Below are 18,546 nucleotides of genomic sequence, written 5' to 3'. Positions count from 1 at the left end.
ATTGCCCATGCCCGCCTTCAGCGGCATGCCCTGTAACTAGGGATTTATGTACCAATTAAATTGCATGTAACCTATTCTGGCCTTGTTAATTATATTATCCCTGCCAGATTCCCAGAACCAGGTTAAGCTAAAACAAGAGGCCTTTGTACTCCAATGGTCTATTGCTTTGCTGCGAGCCGCATCCAGGTACTCGTTGTTCAGTACAGTATATAAAATACAAACCCACATTTTTATTCACTACAATAACACGTCACATTGTATACCGGGACTTACACTATATAACTTATTTTCACAGATATCATTCTATATAATAGTTTTTGGACAAAAACAAATTCTCCAACTTTTGACAATAGTCTAGCTCTGGTTAGTCAATAAAAAGCCCAAAATTTATTAACAACATAAATTTCATTATAAAATGTTGTGTTTGTGTGCCAGGGACATCATGATAGTGATTTATTATGTGTGCACCATTATACTTATTGTCATGGTTGTAGCCTTTTAGGACTTCTGCTTTGCATTCACTTATACCCTTTGAAATATCAAAATGTTTTCCATTTACAGACAAACTCCAAATGAGACCACAGAGCAAGTTTGAGCATGTGGTGTTCAGCTCCCTGTCTGTGGACTTCAAGATGACAGATTTGAACATGTACCGTCTGGCCAAGCTGCGTCTGGCCAAGCTGCGGCAAGACTTGCAGGTGAAATATCATCAGACCAATAATGGGGTGGGTTGCTGTTAGGGATATTTTTTACAATGATAGATGATTAGTCATCATAATGCAAAAAATTAAAATTGAACAACTTTCTTATCTATAATTACTTTTGAACCGTTTCCGTTTTTGGAGTTTGTTTTCTTACTGCCTCTTAGGTATTAGAACTGTGCGAGCGTCTGTACAGACTGTGGGAGTGTCTGGATGAAGACCAGATATACAGAGACAACTTCCTCAAGGCGCACCCTGGCTGCCATGCAGCCACTGAAGCTGCCATCAAGGAGGAAATCAAGTGTTGCGAGAAGATTCAGGTAGTTAAGCATCATCATCATCATCCGTAAGATATCCAGAGGCTGCTTATCATAGGTCTCTCACAAGGATCCCCCAACTATGGGTCGTGAGCTGGCCTCGTAACAGTTCCCTATGATTTTAACCAGATCCTTGGAATACCTTGTTGGGCGTCTTCTTTAGTTGCAAGCTCATGTTTATAGTCGCCACTCCTGTATCTTTGCTGCCCCTGCTGCTCTTGAATGCCCCGCCTGTCAGGTCTGAGAAATTAAATACAGAAATAAATTTCATGTAACCCCTTACTTTATTACTATTCATTTATTATAGGGTAGCGTTAAAAACCTAAGGAAGATATTGTTAAGTTTTGGCCTTCTAATGCTCATACTTTCTTACCCAGGTGTTGGTAGCGAATGTGCGCACAGAAATCAAGCACATGTGGGACAACATAACTCGAGCCAGCAGCAAGAAGAGTTTGTCCACTACTACCAGGACATCTTCAATGAAGAAACCCTCCGGATACATAAAATGTATCTGGATAGGATTACTAACTACTACAATGAGCACAAGTAAGTTTCCTGTTATTGCTGCATTGTTCAGTATGACATCGCGTCTACGCGTAAATTTTTCTTCCTACGAGCCTATCACCTATCTTATCACTTTTCAGTATTTCTTGGTGACATTAATAGTACAAAACCGTAGTAGTCTTGATTTCCCTATAAGCAGTAGTTGAGACCATTTATGGCATGACTGTTGTGTTGGCAGGCCCATCTTCGAGCTGGTGGCGGCGCGCAGGAAGCTGTGGCTGAAGCAGGCCGCGCTGGACGCGCGCGTGGCCGAGCCCGGCCGCCTGCACAACCGCGGCGGGAACCTGCTCCGCGAGGAGAAGGAGAGGAAAGCTATCGAAGTCAATGTGAGTCACAGTGCAAACCTTGCCTGAGCCTGCTTAACTGTTTTCTTTAGTAGAAAAAAAGGCGTAAAATTAAAAACCTCTATATGTAATCGACCTTCCGTGCTTACATTTTAAAAACAATCGCCTTTTTAGGGTTCCGTAGCCAAATGGCAAAAAACGGAACCCTTATAGATTCGTCATGTCCGTCTGTCTGTCCGATTCTGTCACAGCCACTTTTTTCCGAAACTATAAAAGCTATACTGTTCAAACTTGGTAAGTAGATGTATTCTATGAACCGCATTATGATGTTCACACAAAAATAGAAAAAAAACAATAAATTTTGGGGGTTCCCCATACTTAGAACTGAAACTCAAAAAATCTTTTTTCATCAAACTCATACGTGTGGGGTATCTATGGATAGGTCTTTAAAAATGATATTGAGGTTTCTAATATCATTTTTTTCTAAACTGAAAAGTTTGCGCGAGAGACACTTCCAAAGTGGTAAAAAGTGTGTCCCCCCCCCCGTAACTTCTAAAATAACAGAATGAAAAATCTAAAAAAAATATATGATATACATTGCCATGCAAACTTCCACCGAAAATTGGTTCGAACGAGATCTAGTAAGTAGTTTTTTTTAAATACGTCATAAAAATTTTAAAAAAAAAATTTTTTCATCAAACCCATACGTGTGGGGTATCTATGGATAGGTCTTCAAAAATGATATTTAGGTTTCTAATATCATTTTTTTCTAAACTGAATAGTTTGCGCGAGAGACACTTCCAAAGTGAAAAAATGTGTGTCCCCCCCCCTGTAACTTCTAAAATAACAGAATGAAAAATCTAAAAAAAATATATGATATACATTGCCATGCAAACTTTCACCGAAAATTGGTTCGAACGAGATCTAGTAAGTAGTTTTTTTTTAATACGTCATAAAAATTTAAAAAAAAAAAATTTTTCATCAAACCCATACGTGTGGGGTATCTATGGATAGGTCTTCAAAAATGATATTTAGGTTTCTAACATCATTTTTTTCTAAACTGAATAGTTTGCGCGAGAGACAGTTCCAAAGTGGTAAAATGTGTGTCCAAAGTGGTAAAATGTTGAACAAGATCTAGCAAGTAGATTTTTTTTAATACGTCTTAAATGGTACGGAACCCTTCATGCGCGAGTCCGACTCGCACTTGGCCGCTTTTTTTAGTAACAAGAATGGTTGGATAACAACAGTAAAATTACCACTCGTACTACTATTCAGAGATGAAAAGGATAATTATGTAATAATCGATTCCATTGTGTAGTCTCGTTTTGGCCATTTCAATAATAATTTAAAAAATATACTTTTTTTTTTCAACAAATAAATCTGTTATTAATAGGGTTATAGTTTAATGTCTTCAAGTAGGTCTTAGTATATTTACGTTAGTTCGCGATGTGATGGAATAAACGAGCAGTTGTGACTTGTCTAATACCGCTATCTTCTATTTTAGCTCCCGAAAATTGAGACCCAAATTCGCGAAATAGTAACAGAGTACGAGGCGAAATCCGGCAATACCTTCATCGTGGACGGAGTACCTCTACTGCAGCTTATCGAGGACGAAAAGGAGTCGAGGATAGCTGTAAGTAAATTAATTCGCAGATTATCGATTCGCAGACAACGATTCGCCGAATATCGTTTCGCAGAGTGATTCATTTGTAGATGTAACTATTGGTCGGCTAACGTTATGCATACTCTTGGTTCACATACAGTTCAGTTCGCTTCTGCGTAAATTAGCAAAACAATTATTGGACGATTTTCAGACAGAGTAATCTTTTCGTTTAAGGAATGTTTAGTCGAATAACGTTTCACATTTTATACATCGTTATTTTCGAAATAAAATCGTTTTACAAAAAAAAAACTGACTTAAGAGAGGATGAAATAAAATATTATCCTTTTTTTAGGGTCCTAATCAACTAGGGACCCTTATAGTTTCGCCATGTCCGTCTGTCTGTCTGTCCGAGGCTTTGCTCCGTGGTCGTTAGTGCTAGAAAGCTGAAATTTGGCATGGATATATAAATCAATAAAGCCGAAGCCAAAGTCGTACAATAAAATCTAAAAATTTAATTTTTTTTAGAGTACCTCCCCTACACGTAAATTGGGGGTGATTTTTTTTTTGCTTCAACCCTACAGTGTGGGGTATTGTTGGAAAGTTCTTTCAAAACTAATAAGGGTCTTCAATAAACATTTTTTTTATAAAGTGAATATATTCGGAGATAATCGCTCCGAAAGAAAAAAAGTGTCCCCCCCCCCCCCCCTCTAACTTTTGAACCATAGGTCCAAAAAATATGAAAAAAAATGAAAACTATAGCGGACATCATCAGTTTAGCTGTTTTTGCATAATTGCAAAAAGTTTCCCCTTCATAGTAAAAAAACTTACTTTAATTAGGTACTGATTATGCAAATTTGCCTATTTGTTGAAAGGTACCGTTTCATCCCTTGGTTAACAATTTACTATACTATAAGCTCCAGTTTAGCTTATTGTGACGGAAGAGTAACTACGGAACCCTACACTGAGCGTGGCCCGACATGCTCTTGGCCGGGTTTTTTAAGTATATGCGTTAAGCATAGTTTAGGTTTGAATCAATCTTTAACTTAAATATGAATAAAAGCATAGGTATTGTACAAACAGCAACACTCTTGACTGTCCACCGGTGCACCTTATGCCTTTGGTAATAAGGTCCACCGATGGACAGTTACCTACCATGCGGGCCATCGTACCTATGCAATATAGGTTTTTAATATCTGGACGACCGAGCCTTGCTCGGAAAATGTATAAAACTCAAAAATGCGTGTTTTCCCAGAGATACGACCTAGCTTGATCGATTTTTCACCCCCCATAAACCCCTATATAACAAATTTCATCGAAATCTTTAGAGCCGATCCGAGATCCCCGAAATGTATAAATATATATACACAAGTATTGCTCCTTTCAAGGCATTTTTTATGGTCATTTGTGTTAATGAAAATAAGTATATAATTAAATTGATCAAAACCATGTTTATCAGACTCAATATAAAAGTTGTTGTGTAGGTTAGTCACGTCCTAGTCTACTCGTAGCTATGAGGCTATGATTATTCGACCTATTGTGTTTCGACCAATTACTAGTTACTAAATGATTACTGTACGAAAAGTTAATATGCGTATTCAATGTTTTGCGTATTGACTACTCGTGCAAACGACTATTATGCGTAATGACATTCTGCCAATCGTTACTCGGCCAAAGAACCCGTGTGCGAATCGTTGTCGGCGAATCGAAAATTGGCGTATTGTTTGTCGGAAAATCAATAGGGCACCAACTTGAGCATGTTATAATAGTTTTTTTTTCTTTTAGAAAATTAGGAAAATGTTTTTTGATCCAAGTATGTTTATGTAAAGATTTTTTTTAGAGGTTTCACTGTAAATATAACGCTTATCGTGTTCAAATTTTCCGAATTAGAAATACTGCAGTAAATCTAGAAAAGGTTTTGAGATTCAGGCATATTTTCCTGATTAGGCGGGTCCACACAGAGCGAACATACGCGCGAGGGAATTTCCTCACGCACAAACCGGGCAGTATAGATGTGCCTCGGCCGAGGCGGGTAACCTCCTCCCAAACCATCCCCAATATGCCCAGCTCTTGAACTGCTGAACCACAGAACGGCGCCAAGTAAATTAAGGGCGATCATAGGCAATGAAAATGCAGATGAACTTGCCAGAGCTGGATTTGTAAGTAACCATATTAGTCTGGAACCATTCGTGGGGCTCTCACAGAGAACCATTATAATGGCTATCAAAGACCGCACTAAGACCAGACATCAAAAAGAATGGGACAGTTACTGGCGGGTCTAAAGCACTCAAAGCTCTTCATACAAGGAGTAGACTCCAGTTGGAGCAAAAAGCTACGGAAACTAAGCAAGAGACAACTTCAAATTATAACAGGTGTGTTTAAGGGCCATTACGGGTCAAAGGAGTTTTGGCCATGATGGGACACTCCGACAACACCGATTGTCGAATGTGTGGCGAAGAAAAAGAGATGTTAACAGTGTTAATATCTCTTTTTCTTCGCCTATCTCGTGTTAATTTACACCTAATGTGTGAATGTCACGCCCTCACCAGACAGAATAATAGACTTTGGAGCAAGCTATCTGGAACCAAAGGAATTCAAAAGGCTACCCATAAGCTCCATCATCCGACATATGGAGATGGTCAAAAAAGGTGAATGTCAGAACAGGAACAGGCAGGTGTACCTAAAAAATAATTGAAAAGCATACCATTTTTTTGTACCTAATTTGTACTATTTAGTACCTCCATTAAAATAATTTGTACCTCACGGTACGTAAAGTTATCAAAAAACAGCACACCCGCCATCCTGACCTCAGAATGGCGGGTGTACTTTATTACGCTATGTTCCCGTGGTTATTGATAAATTCTATAAAAGCCAAATTTTTGTACCTTCATATTCAATTATAATAGGAGTCATTTTATTTGTGGTTTCCAAGTTTTACTCATTTTATATTTTCCTTGCTATTACAATTTTGCAGGCGTTATAATTTTTCAAGTTATCGATTTCATTTTTAAGAAAAAACGCTAAGTGTACTTAATGGTATTTATTTTTATTACGCCAGGATTTAGTACTTTTAATGTTTAATCTGTTAAGTTCAAATAACTCAGAAAATCATGTCTATATAAATAAGTACACTTATAGCGTTTTTTCTTAAAAATGAAATCGATAACTTGAAAAATTATATTCTAAATAGTACAAATTAGGTACAAAAATATGGTCTGGTTTTCTTTTAATTTTATTTAGGTACACCCGCCATTCTAACTCTCACCAAAAAAGCTCTCGAGGAGCAGACGGATCTTTCCTAAGGGGGAAGCCACACAAAAGATCCCTATGGATCCCAAGGGCCCCCGGAAATCATAAGATGAGATAAATTAAGGGCGACCCCGTTTCCGTTTGCCGGCCATCTTCCGGGTCAGGGCCACTGTGGACAGAGTCGGGATTCCTGAGGATACGTCCAATCCGATGCCGTTTGCGCTTGGACCTCGTTATGTACGGGCGCTTATCCGGTTATTCTCCATAAGTAATTTAGTATACGCTCGCAAGAGTATTATTGTATGAAGTAATAAATCCCCAGGAGCGGCGCAACAAGGTGTCGGCCCGCAAGCGGGCGCGGGCGCAGGCGCAGGCGCAGACGGGCGCCGCCGCGTCGCGCGCGCCGTCCCCGCGCGCCCCCGCCCCGCGCGCGCCCTCCCCGCGCGCCGCCTCGCCGCCCGCCCCCTCGCCGCCCGCCAGGCGCGGCCGCACCGCCGACAGGCACAGGTCACTCATTACGAACATTACCATTCGCACCCCGCCTACATTTTTTATGCACAAAAAATCAGGTCGTCCGTCTCGCCCGTCTGATACAAAATAGCATCGCTCGATACCAGAGGACGATTCCGACTTAACCGTGAACACTTTAATCTACTGATCCCGAATCATTATAAAAGTCCCAAGTCTAACCCTTGATGTGTTCCCTCCTCAATGGGGAGACCTCAATGGAGAGTTGATAATGGGTGCGTATACTTCATTGTCTTTGACTGTTTCTTCCGCTGTTTATGTTTGCTAGAGATTCGAATTCCGATCACTTTGTCTAGATATCAACATCGAATCATAGTTATATGTGCCTAAAAAGTATTTAAAAAAAAACTAAAATTATGTTGAGAAATTAACAAAATACGGTAAAAACAAAAGCAATTCATTAGAACTGAACAAAAAGATGAAATCAAAACTACATAAATACTCCTCATTCATTTACCTTTCTAAATGAAACGTGCATGCATAATAGTATTTTATGTGACTGTTATATAATAAAAGGTATTAAAATACAGGAGTGTGGGTTTACCACCAAAATTTGGTTACCGTTCAATACTAATAAAAATAGTATAAATATAGAGAGCTTTAACCCTTTTCCAGGCGTAGTACGATTTATCGACCACACGCGCGCCATTAGCATTTCAACTTTAGTATTCCGATTTAAGGTTCAAATTAGATTACACTTTCAGAAAATGTTACTTGTCTTCAAATGAATCATCAAAGCTGGAATAATTGGCATATATTTGGATTTTTTGAGAAAACCTTGTAGATTGGTGCGGCCTGGAAAAGGGTTAATCAATAATTAATTGAAAGTCTAATTCATTATAAGTCGATCACTGTTTCAGTAAGCTGCCTTAAGAGTGATAAAACATCGGTCTTTGACTGATTTGTTTGTTCGTTCGTATAATTGTGACATTATTTATTGAAAGGGACTTTATTGTCGATGGCGCTTACGCCATTACCGACGACGCTCCTACGAGTATATAAATACAACGCGGCGCTACGCAGTTCCAATTAATAAGATAAATGCTCTCGAGGTTGATGGCAAAAAGGGAAAAAAACATAATATAATAATTAATATACTGTAATAATTCCAAATAAAACAAAGTAAAATATGTATTATACGTAAAAATAAAAATTGAACAAACTACATTGATTGTGTTGCTATCGGCGCGTCGGATAGAAATGAACGCGTAACATAACCCCATGTATGTTGTAGGACTGTTGTTGCCAACTGCTGGGCGAGCGCGGTGGACGTGTTGACCGCTCAGCCCAACCAGTATAAACGCGTATCTCAACGCGCGCTCTCTTTATCAATGTCTCGGTCACGTTATGCTGGTCTGCGCGACAGCCCGCTCGCGCGATGACAATTTCACTGTACTTACGAGTTGCCAATTCACAGAGTACGTATGCATACGTACCCGCATTTTGCTTACCGAAATAAATAAGTTGTTTATTTTTTTAGAATATATTGTATGCTATTAGTGCATTATGTAAATAATGTGTATGATGATTGCTTGTATTTTATCTATGTAAGTGAATCGTAATATTCTGTTGGAGAAATAAATTCTAATTTAAAGTATAATTTTATCTAAGCGTTAATTTCTCTCCAATCATTTTTTTTCACTTGCACCGGTTTTAATATTCTTGATCACTTTTAAGGCAGTTTACTGAAACGGTAATCGACTTATAATTAAACGAATAACGAAATAACTTATAATTAATTCGACTTTCAATTAATTATTGATTGAAGCACTGTATTTTTATACTATTTTTATTAGTATTGAACGCTAACCAAATGTTGGTGGTAACCCTACAGTTACATACACTATTTTATTTACACACATATTATATACTTTCTATGATATATTCACTAACCCAAATTACAGCCAACGTCGGGACATCGTTGCTCTCTTGGCGGAACTCACGGATATGTGGTTGTGGTGGCGTCACCGAAATATTTTTATCGCTCATTTTACACGAAACTTGCTTAAGTTACTTTAAAAACAAAAAAACATATTCATTTAAAACTTAAAACTAATTAAATAAACACGTCAAATGGCGGTAAATGAAAGCATGTCACACATGGCTATATTCACCCTCGATCGCATGACAGGCGAGTCAGCGGCCGGCTGGCCACGAAGGCCCTCGTGGCGAAGGCGGAGGGCGCCGGCGCCGCCCGCAGCGCCAACAGGAACCTGGAGTACGGAGCCGACGCCCCGAAGACGCCCAAAGTGAGCGCCAGCATACTTCGGCATAAGCGCTCGGTAAGTCTACAACTTTACAACCGAAATCATTGACGCTGTTTGTTCCGTTTTCGATTATAAGGTAATTTATTGACGCTCGTTAATAAAGCTTTACGGCTATAATTATGAGATTAAAATTCGCCGTTATCGAGACACATGAAATAGAAATAGAAATATAGTTATTGCAAGAACATAGTATTTTGATACAATTGGTGGTCTTAGAATAAAAAGTCCTTATGTTCTACCCTATGTAAGGCATGCAATATAAAGCAATTAAATAATACAATCATGGAAAAATTTACAAAATTTCAATAGGTCAACATAATAATAAAATAATTTATTTATTGATTTTCGTCGGACATGAATTCTTGAATTGAATAGTAACACTTTAATAATAACCATTTACAGAGGGCATTTTTAAATAGCCTCGGTTCAGTTTCCAATATGTGTTTTGGTAATTTATTATAAATTTGAATGACCATTGAGTATACATTATTTTTAAACACATTTGTTCTTGAATGTCACCAAGGCCCGTACTTTTCATGCCGTTGACGCAAAAATGACGTAATTTAACATACAGGGAGTTGTTTTACAATACTACAAATTTAGATAACTTACTTATTGACGGGTATCAAAATAAATACTTGTTACGAGAATAAAAGCTTGTTACGCTGTTAAAAATAAAAAATATGTATTATTTATTTGAGTGACAATAATATGAATTTCAGTTAGAAGTTTCTGTACTGATTGTCAAGTATATGTATAACTTACCTAAAGAGGTTGACAAATGATTAATTATTACGAAAATACTAATTGGAATCATACTCTATGTAGCGTGACGTCATTTTTCTGTCAACGGCATGAAAGGTACGGGCCCTGTGAATGTGGTCTGAAAACGTTACATTTAGCAAAATATTGTGTTAAATTCTGCACTTATTCGTATTCTGATGGTGGTGCTGGTTTAGCATTTGTTTATATTCACTACTAACATTGGTACTGGTTTCTTTACTTTTCAGGGTTCCGTAGCCAAATGGCAAAAAACGGAACCCTTATAGATTCGTCATGTTCCTCTGTCTGTCCGATTCTGTCACAGCCACTTTTTTCCGAAACTATGAGAGCTATACTGTTTAAAACTTGGTAAGTAGATGTATTCTATGAACCGCATTAAGATGTTTACACAAGAATAGAAAAAAAAACCAATAAATTTTGGGGGTTCCCCATACTTAGAACTGAAACTCAAGAAATCTTTTTTCATCAAACCCATACGTGTGGGGTATCTGGGATAGGTATTTAAAAATGATATTGAGGTTTCTAATTTTTTTAAACTGAGTAGTTTGCGCGAGAGACTCTTCCAAAGTGGTAAAATGTGTCCCCCCCCCCCCTGTAACTTCTAAAATAACAGAATGAAAAATCTAAAATAAATATATGATATACATTACCATGCAAACTTCCACCGAAAATTGGTTTAAATGAGATCTAGTAAGTAGTTTTTTTTTATACGTCATAAATGGTACGGAACTCTTCATGGGCGAGTCCGACTCGCACTTGGCCGATTTTTTCGTATTCGCTTTCACATCTCATTTTTTGGTGCATGAAGTAGTTCAAGCATATCGATTCATTTTCTAATACGTACAATAAGTATATAATGTACTTACAGCAAACTGCAAAAAAGCATACCCACTGTGGGAATGAATTCCATTTGTAAAGTGGGTGTGTACTTTTGCAGCTGTGTGTACGTAACGTATTTACGTAATATTATAACGTAGTATTAATGTTATATGTTATGTGTTGACCTGCCTGCAGACTTTGTGCTTCGCCCGTTAACTTACGCATGTTTTAACAACACTGTTTCCGTTTTCTAACATTATTTTTGTTGATGTGTGTCCTTTGATGTTCTAATACGTTACCACTAATTTGTGTGAATTGTTTTTGACATTTTTACAAAACGTGCATGCGTCAAGTAAATACCTAAATTATGTGATTGCATTTTCTGTCACATGGCGGGTTGGATCAAATAAAGCTACGCCGGCTCGACGCCTACACCTCCGACCTGAGAAAATTAAAATCCATCCTAAACTGTAGGAGGGTATCCTAGGACGGAACCGGATATGGAATTAAAAGAACATGAAATAACATAAGTACAGCGGGCTCTTTCTACACAACTAGGTGGATTGCTAATTCAGGACGTTATCATTCGTGATGTAACCGCTTATTATATAGTATGCTGCGAAATGAGTTTTTGCTTAATAACAGTTTTCATTTTAGAGTTTGCAAGTTCGGTGACATTATTTAGTATCTTGTTATAGAATTTTATACATTTCCCAAGAACGACTTTCTCGTTTTAGCCAGTCTGTAAAATGTTACTTTAAGCTTTGTCGTGTTTTCTTTGGCTCCGACTTTAGCCCTTGACGCAGTTAGGCCGCTTTAAGAGCCCTTAATCCTTGGAGCGTTCTCCGATTTCACGAAATAACGCTCGATAGATGGCGTTGGCGCTCGGTACGCGAGCGCCGGCAACGCGACGCGCGTTTCAATGCAGACTAGAATAATCTTGATAGTTTTCAATATAATTTCAAGCAACATTAATTTTAGTGTTATATGATATCATATGGGCACTCTTTATTTTATTTTATATGCACAGTAGTTTTTTTTATGTACACTACTACTAAGTGTACAGACTACAGAGTGTACTATAACCCTTGCTCTTTATTCTGTCTCTTTCACACCAATGGAAAATGAAGAAGTTAGTAAATGACTGCAGGTATAAATAAAGTATATTAGTGCGATAGAGAGACAGATAGTGTTTAGTTGTCGTATCGTAAACGATTGGCATGTTGGCCACACACTTGCTTGGTGCCTAGCCAAAATACCAATCGTTTGCGTATATTAGTGCGATAGAGAGACAGTAGTGTTTCGTTGTCGTATCGTAAACGATTGGCATGTTGGCTACGCACCCATGATACCTAGCCAAGAAGCCAATCGATTGCGCATATTAGTGCGATAGAGAGACAGATAGTGTTTCCTTGTCGTATCGTAAACGTTTGGCATGTTGGCTACGCACCCATGCTGCCCAGCCAAGATGCCAATCGTTTGTGCATATTAGTACGAGAGAGAGACAGATAGTGTTTCGTTGTCGTATCGATTGGCATGGTGGCTACGCACCCATGCTGCCTAGTCAAGATGCCAATCGTTTGCGCACATTAGTGCTATAGAGTTTCAGTGTTATTTGAAATCACGTTAGGGTTTGTATTATTATTTATGACCCGAATGAAGTCCATCCAGGTTCTTATGATGGAGTCAGGAGTTGGTCACCAGAACTCCTAATCTACTCATTATAATTCCATCGTGCTTGGGCTCAAAAGATTTGCCCTGACGAACACCATCGATCTAGATGAGGTCCAGGGTCTCATGACGGAGTCAGGAGTTGGTCACCAGAACTCCCCAGAACTCCTAATCTACTCATCATAACTCCATCGAGTTTGGGCTCAAAAGATTTGCCCTGACGAGTACCATCGATCTAGATGAAGTCCAGGGTCTCATATGATGGAGTCAGGAGTTGGTCACCATAATTCCTAATCTACTCATCATAACTCCATCGTGTTTGGGCTCAATAGATTTGCCCTCACGAGCACCATCAATCTAGATGATGTTCAGGGTCTCATGATGGAGTCAGGAGTTGGTCACTAGAACTCCTAATCTACTCATTATAATTCCATCGTGTTTGGGCTCAAAAGATTTGCCCTGACGAGTACCATCGATCTAGATGAAGTCCAGGGTCTCATGATGGAGTCAGGAGTTGGTCACCAGAACTCGTAATCTATTTATCATAACTCCATCGTGTTTGGGCTCAATAGATTTACCCCGACAAGCACCATCAAATTACCATTATGATGAATAGATTAGGAGTTCTAGTGACCAACTCCTGAGTCCATCATGAGACCCTCGACTTAATCTAGATCGATGGTACTCGTCAGGGCAAATCTTTGAGCCCAAACACGATGGAGTTATGATGAATAGACTAGGAGTTCTGGTGACCAACTCCTGAGTCCATCATGAGACCCTGGACCTGATCTAGATTGATGGTGCTCGTCAGGGCAACTCTATTGAGCCTAAACATGATGGAGTTATGATGAGTAGACTAGGAGTTCTGGTGACCAACTCCTGACTCCATCATGAGACCCTGGACCTCATCTAGGTCGATGGTGCTCGTCATGGCAAATCTCATGAGCCCAAATACGTTGGAATTATAATGAGTAGATTAGGAGTTCTAGTGACCAACTCCTGACTCCATCATGAGACCCTGGACTTTATCTAGATTGATGATGCTCGTCAGGGCAAATCTATTGAACCCAAACACGATGGAATTATAATGAGTAGATTAGGAGTTCTAGTGACCTACTCCTGACTCCATCATGAGACCCTGGGCCTCATCTAGATCTATGGTGCTCGTCAGGGCAAATCTCATGAGCCCAAACACGTTGGAATTATAATGAGTAGATTAGGAGTTCTAGTGACCAACTCCTGACTCCATCATGAGACCCTGGACTTTATCTAGATTGATGATGCTCGTCAGGGCAAATCTATTGAGCCCAAACACGATGAGGTTATGATGAGTAGTTTAGGAGTTCTGGTGACCAACTCCTGACTCCATAATGAGACCCTGGGCCTCATCTAGATCTATGGTGCTCGTCAGGGCAAATCTTTTGAGCCAAAACACGATGGAATTATAATGAGTAGATTAGGAGTTCTAGTGACCAACTCCTGACTCCATCATGAGACCCTGGACTTCATCTAGATCGATGGTACTCGTCAGGGCAAATCTTTTGAGCCCAAACACGATGGAATTATAATGAGTAGATTAGGAGTTCTAGTGACCTACTCCTGACTCCATCATGAGACCCTGGGCCTCATCTAGATCTATGGTGCTCGTCAGGGCAAATCTCATGAGCCCAAACACGTTGGAATTATAATGAGTAGATTAGGAGTTCTAGTGACCAACTCCTGACTCCATCATGAGACCCTGGACTTTATCTAGATTGATGATGCTCGTCAGGGCAAATCTATTGAGCCCAAACACGATGAGGTTATGATGAGTAGTTTAGGAGTTCTGGTGACCAACTCCTGACTCCATCATGAGACCCTGGACCTCATCTAGATTGATGGTGCTCGTCAGGGCAAATCTATTGAGCCCAAACACGATGGCGTTATGATAAGTAGATTAAGAGTCCTGGTGACCAACTCCTGACTCCATCATGAGACCCTGGACCTCATCTAGATCGATGGTGTTCGTCAGGGCAAATCTTTTGAGCCCAAACACGATGGGATTATAATGAGTAGATTAGGAGTTCTGGTGACCAACTCCTGACTCCATCATGAGAACTTGGACTTCATCCGGGTCAAAAATAATAATGAAAATGCAAACCCTAACGTAATTTCAAGTAAAAATGCGTTTTTCAGAAAATCGCAGCCAAATAACACTAGACCCTACTCATAGTGTTGTGTTCCTGCCGGTAAGTAAGGTTGCCAGAGCTCAACGAGGGGCGGGAGGGGGTTAGAGTCGGCAACGCGCATGTAACTCCTCTGGAGTTGCAGGCGTACATAGGCTACGGATACTGCTTACCATCAGGCGGGCCGTAAGCTTGTTTGCCACCGACGTAGTATAAAAAAAAGGACCACTGAAAATCCATCAATAAGCGAGAGTCTGTTAAGCATAGTGTAAAAAATGAACTTTTATTAAGATTTTCTAATCGCAGTATATAGCACTTCTCGGAACTCCGTAGCTGATTACGATCGCAACGAATGCCTGACAATCGAGCACAGGTCCGTCCTCTAAGCGCGCTCCGCGCGGACTGAGAGCGGGGCGTCGCTGCTGCGTGATTTATACGTGTTTTAAAAATATATAAATTTACGGCAATGTAGGTCCCATAGTTATGATTTTTTTTTTTATAGGTTAACATAAAGTTACAGTTTGCCATAATATTATTTTTAAAGCAAAATATGCGTACAATTTGCGGAAAAAAATAATAATAAAACCCTGTTTTCGCCAAAAAAATGAAGAAAACTCGGAAGGTATTTTATCAGTTTTTTCAAATGAATCTTCGATTGTTAATCATTCCAGCCCCTCGTACGAGATATGTTGAATCAAATTGTAGTCATTCATGTACCAAATGATTCTTGTTTACAGCAAAATTGAGAACCGAAACGCCACATCTCACTGCAAAATTTGGAAAAGACTCCCAAAAAAACTCATTAAAAAAGAGGTTTAAAAGAGAAAATGAAAATTTGAACTGTTGGAGCCGCTAGTTTAGGAAACGATTATTTAAGTACGTTACCAGTTTTTGAATAAATACTAATAGTTACGTCGTAATCTTGAATGAAAAAGGAAGCATTTTACAAAATACGCTCGTCTGTAGGAATAAGGACTCTTAACCAGGATTCGGCACGGTCTGAAGTCTCCCGCATGTCGTCGTGAATGTTCGTCGGTCGTTCGGGTGGCGGGTCGTGGGTCGTGGGTCGTGGGTCGCGGGTCGTGGGCTGTGGGTTGCGGGCAGTGCGCGCTGTGCTCTGACGAAGTTTGCCTCCCGCCAGTCCGTCGGGCCGCGGCGCCGCCCCGCCGCCCCCGGCCGCGCGGCGGCGGGCGCCTCGAACAGGAACCCGCTGGACACCACGTCATACGCTGATTTCAAGGTAAAATAGATAACAATCCTGAAAAACCTATGGGACTTATGCGTTTATTTCGTAAATAAACATCTTCTATTCGGAAAGACTAAATTTTGCGGGCGGGCACCCTGAGATAACATTCTTTTATGTATACATTTTTATTTTGAGATATGTTTTTATGATTAGTCTATTTTGCCAGCCAATGAGAATAGACCACAAATTTAGTCTGTTGTATATAGATACGTAGGGATTCTATGGTATTATATAACTGGCTGAATGGCCGAGTCGTGTGGTAGTCTTTGTTTACATTCCTTGAAATATCTTAAAGTTCTGATAATGAAACCTGGTTTTGTCTTCCAGAAGGGCATTGATGAGAGGAGCGAAGGCCACAGCTCAATATTACAGAGGCTCCCAAACCGCATCCCCGTGATTGTGTGCGACGCGTTCGAGGAGACTCAAGATGACAGTCCAATTAATTCGGCGCCCATGAGTCCAAAAACGGGGAAGGAAAATAAGCGAGGCGCTGTAGCAGCAACACCTGATCTCGTATGCACTCCCACTAGGCTTACGAGATCAGCATTAGAACTGCGGACGAGCGACAGCCCCGCTGCTTCCCGCGCGCCGCCCAGGTGTCATTCCACCAACAACCTGGCTCGTAAAAACACCCCGACCGAGTGAAATAGCCTTTTATTTTAATTAATTCCGTACCTGATATAGATACCAAATATAAAACACATACAAAGTCACGTACAAAATTTCATATGTAGACATGTACCATCTTATTCAATAGATACACAGTTGTATATCTATTGAATAAGATAGTACATGTCTACATATGAAATTATGCACTGAACTTAACTATGGAAATGGCGTCTGGACGTCGTTATTATTGCAATAGATTATAAAATATTGTAAACTGCTGATATTTTTTTACTCTTACCTTCTGACTACTGTTTGATGTAAATATTTGACTCTCTTATTAATTTTAGAATAATTTAATATTTATATAATTTTGCGCGTTTAACTAAGAGAGGTTTAATTTGTTAATGAGTCCAATTAAGTTAGTTATATTATATTTAATTTGATGTATATTTACTTTATATTTTGAATTGTATGTATTTTGGATTATAGATTAATGATTATATGTGGATATCATGTTCAATTATTTTAATATGTTTATGTCATTATGATCAATTGCGATCAACTGGAATTGATCGATAATTTGATCTCTCGTTACAGTAAGAGCAGCTTTTTATTAAGATGTTGCTTCTTCATATAACGGTTGTAGCGTACTTAATATTATTCAGTATTCAATGTGCAATATATCTACCGAGAACCATGCTAAGCTGTGTTCCGGCAGACTAGTCGGGTCTTAAGTAGCTTTATTCTTTTTAATATTATTCAGTATTCAATGTGCAATATTCAATGTGCCGAGAACCATGCTAAGCTGTGTTCCGGCAGAGTAGTCGGGTCTTAAGTAGCTTTATTCTTTTTAATATTATTCAGTATTCAATGTGCAATATTCAATGTGCCGAGAACCATGCTAAGCTGTGTTCCGGCAGACTAGTCGGGTCTTAAGTAGCTTTATTCTTTTTAATATTATTCAATATTCAATGTGCCGAGAACCATGCTAAGCTGTGTTCCGGCAGAGTAGTCGGGCCTTAAGTAGCTTTATTCTTTTTAATATTATTCAGTATTCAATGTGCAATATTCAATGTGCCGAGAACCATGCTAAGCTGTGTTCCGGCAGAGTAGTCGGGTCTTAAGTAGCTTTATTCTTTTTAATATTATTCAGTATTCAATGTGCCGAGAACCATGCTAAGCTGTGTTCCGGCAGACTAGTCGGGTCTTAAGTAGCTTTATTCTTTTTAATATTATTCAATATTCAATGTGCCGAGAACCATGCTAAGCTGTGTTCCGGCAGAGTAGTCGGGCCTTAAGTAGCTTTATTCTTTTTAATAAACTGTCCAAGTAACAAGTGTTTTATTGTGAGAGTCAGAATGGAACAGCAGCCGAATAACACTAGACCCTAGTGTTGTGTTCCTGCCGGTGAGTAAGGTTGCCAGAGCTCAACGAGTGGCAACGCGCATGTAACCAGTGCGTGCTGTATTTAGGCGTTTTTTTTATGTGACCGGATCCGGCCCGGATCCGGTAGCTCCTGAAATGTGCCGGATCCCGGCCGGACGGATTACCGGATCCGCCGGACCGGATTGCAATCCCTAAGTCCGACACAGATAATTTAATTACCATTTAGATTATCTGTGTCGGCCTGTTTCGCCAATTTTCGGTGGAAGTTTGCATGGCAATGTATATCATTTTTTTTTTTAGATTTTTCATTCTGTTATTTTAGAAGTAACGGGGGGGGGGGGGGGGACACATTTTACC

General features: G+C 39.5%; 1 protein-coding gene across 1 annotated transcript; it reads left to right on the top strand.

The window, feature by feature from the left end:
* The first annotated feature begins 7 nt into the window (after positions 1–7).
* On the top strand, positions 8–18,139 carry LOC133534146 (protein regulator of cytokinesis 1-like). Its single transcript, XM_061873233.1, is given in 13 exon segments — positions 8–32; positions 562–725; positions 869–1,021; positions 1,396–1,444; positions 1,447–1,564; positions 1,761–1,908; positions 3,371–3,499; positions 7,038–7,222; positions 8,478–8,537; positions 9,375–9,525; positions 10,233–10,258; positions 15,954–16,188; positions 16,522–18,139. Coding segments are annotated over 13 exon segments (1,761 nt in total). The 3' UTR covers positions 16,840–18,139.
* The last annotated feature ends 407 nt before the right edge of the window (positions 18,140–18,546 follow it).

This window comes from Cydia pomonella, unplaced genomic scaffold, assembly GCF_033807575.1.
Source record: "Cydia pomonella isolate Wapato2018A unplaced genomic scaffold, ilCydPomo1 PGA_scaffold_61, whole genome shotgun sequence".
NCBI lineage: Eukaryota > Metazoa > Arthropoda > Insecta > Lepidoptera > Tortricidae > Cydia > Cydia pomonella.
The sequence above is the reverse complement of the archived record's forward strand: the minus strand, read 5'-3'. Positions and strand labels throughout refer to the sequence as shown.